The 2,500-nt window shown below is 35.2% G+C and overlaps 1 protein-coding gene across 3 annotated transcripts in view; it reads left to right on the forward strand.

The window, feature by feature from the left end:
- Window positions 1-91: 91 nt before the first annotated feature.
- babo (TGF-beta receptor type-1 babo) overlaps window positions 92-2,500 on the forward strand; it is a 46,108-nt gene continuing 43,699 nt past the window's right edge. For 2 of the 3 annotated variants that reach the window (XM_043018082.2, XM_043018083.2), the window contains exon 1: window positions 92-271. In XM_043018082.2, coding sequence (XP_042874016.1) covers window positions 217-271 — 55 coding nt within the window. In that variant the 5' untranslated portion in view covers window positions 92-216. The remainder of the gene's footprint in view (window positions 272-2,500) is intronic. The other variant, XM_043018084.2, reaches the window with a different exon arrangement.

Genomic DNA, 2,500 nt, shown 5'->3' on the forward strand with positions numbered 1-2,500 from the left:
ACTATTCAACCCTCTCTAGTCACCCAATCTCCGATCCTCCATTACCTCCCGACCCTCTTGCGATCGCACTGCAACACCATACCAACATTGCAATCGGAGTGTTTATAGTACCAAATAACAAAGTACAAGATTTGCAGAAAAGGCGAAAGGAAATGTAGTTTGTATTAATTTTTTTCTTCTTCTTCGGGGAGACGTTAAAGGTTCTCGCGCGAGAAAATGGACCAGCTCGGGAACCTGTTGTTACTAGTGTGTGGTGTGACGCTGATCTACGGTAAGTTGATAATTGCAGAGAGAGAGAAGAGTTAAGTGTGAGGTAGGCCTACCAACACGGGTTTTTTTTCCCGACGATTTTTTTTTTCTGTCTCTCTAGATTTCCCCCCCTCTTTATCCTTGACACGGGCGGCCGATACTTACATTGGTGTAGCAATTCTGTAGGGAACGTCAACCACGTGCAGTTTTGTAGACCATTTCTTAATTTGACCAATTAATGAATGTTAAGTGCCAGGGCGAGGTAATATAATAAAGTGTGAGAATATTCGCATAGGCCTGGCAGATTTATTTCTATCAGTCAGCATGGGACCTTTTAACACAGCCGACACATCATTTTCTTGATTTTTCTCTATTTCTTCCAAAGTCAGGGACTATACATAGTACTTGAAAATTACTTTTAAAAATGAGCTTGTCCCTTTCAACATTCTGAGGATCCTGTGTTATTAGATATAACGAATTTTAGTGATGTTTTTAATAAAAATGAAATCATCATCATCATCATCATCATCATCATCATCATCATCATCATCATCATCATCATCATCATCATCATCATCATCATCATCATCATCATCATCATCACCACCACCACCACCACCATCATCATGATTATCATCATTATTGCCATCGCCATCACTTTCATTATCATTTTATGAGATCCATTGTGCCCAATGAATAACCCTTTTGAAAATTCAGTGAAAATTGAGTTTCAAGCCAATTTTTTTCTTACCATAACTTATTTTGCTTGATATGAGATTTTTATTTATTAATAGATGTGATAGTTTAAGTTTTTTTTGTTAGAGTATGTTGTTTATTATTGAAAATTCAGTTCGATTTAGGGATCATGCAATTGCAAATATTCATTTGAACTAAACACAGACTAATTTTCAAGTTATGATACATTTTGTCTGCACTATAGTTCTGAAATGTTAAGTTCCCATGACTAATATGTATTTATCATTTCCATTTGACCAGATCATGTGTGTTCACGTCTAGACATTTTGCGCACATGATCAGTCTATAAATATTCTAAACAAAATGTACTTCTTTGTAGGGACTTCTCATGTAAATACAAATATGTAAAGGAAGGAAACACGAGGATTAAGAATCTAACGTATTCAAGGTTACCTTTTGTTCCGAACTGAGTGTAGTAGAATTTCGGATTTCGAAAATAAGACAATATGACTTTCAAAGACAAGAATCGTAATTTCTTATATACTTTAACGTTATCAGACTGAATATGCATGAGGTGTTTGAGTCTTATTTTTTCTCATTTTTGTGAATAAAGACTTAGGGAAATCACCCTAGTAGTACCCAACTGTACTAATTGCTAGACGATCATAGGAAGCCCATTGTTTGGGGAATGAGGTGATCAAGGCTCCTCATCTTTGACAGGTTAATGTATAGTATGAGTTGTTTGAACTGGACCATTCGATACTAATAGTTTGGAAAACCATGTACTTTTAATCGTACTGTTTTAAATTCTTTACTGTTTTGATTCTTTACTGTTCTTTGAACTAAGTTGACCTCAGAATGTGTTCTGAGATTGGCCTTTGATTGTTAATTGTTGCTTTGCTCATATTAACCCTTTCTCGACGGGTCACGTGCTACGCGAAAATCCCTATGCCGGGCCATTGCAATATTGCATTGGAAATGTCACACTGACATGACACCCCAGCATCAGGAATTTAGCTGTGTCACATGGGTGTGACGCACCGTCGTCATAGGGTTAAGAAAAGAAGGAAAGAAAGAAACATAATTATTATTAAAAACTACACAGATAGATCAACCCATCTGAGATGAGTATGCTTGACCATGCACCCCCCCCCCCCCCCCCACACACACACAGAGGTATATTTTAAGTGAATGGCAGTGATAGATTGGGGTATGTGACTGTCATAAAGAATACATGGTTTTTGTTTAAACATTATCAATTTAATTTCATTATATAATCCATCTTGTAAATTTTATTTCAATAGGATTTTCAATTTTTTTTATTTTGTCTTACAATGGTAGCAAGTGTTTTTTTGGGATAAGGATATCTTTTAGATATGTCAAGTTTGTTATTTTAAGTTATCAAATTTTATTTATTTTGAAAAACATACGATTCAATGATTTTTTTCCTCACTTTTGAATAAATTTAGATAAATGATAGATATAATTTTAATAAGGTTAAGAAAATAAGCCAACCAATAAAGAGGAGGGGGCAATCACTTATTTGGGTGCAAAC

Source organism: Penaeus japonicus, unplaced genomic scaffold (assembly GCF_977035675.1).
Source record: "Penaeus japonicus unplaced genomic scaffold, GWHDUDI00000001_assembly GWHDUDI00000035, whole genome shotgun sequence".
Lineage (NCBI taxonomy): Eukaryota > Metazoa > Arthropoda > Malacostraca > Decapoda > Penaeidae > Penaeus > Penaeus japonicus.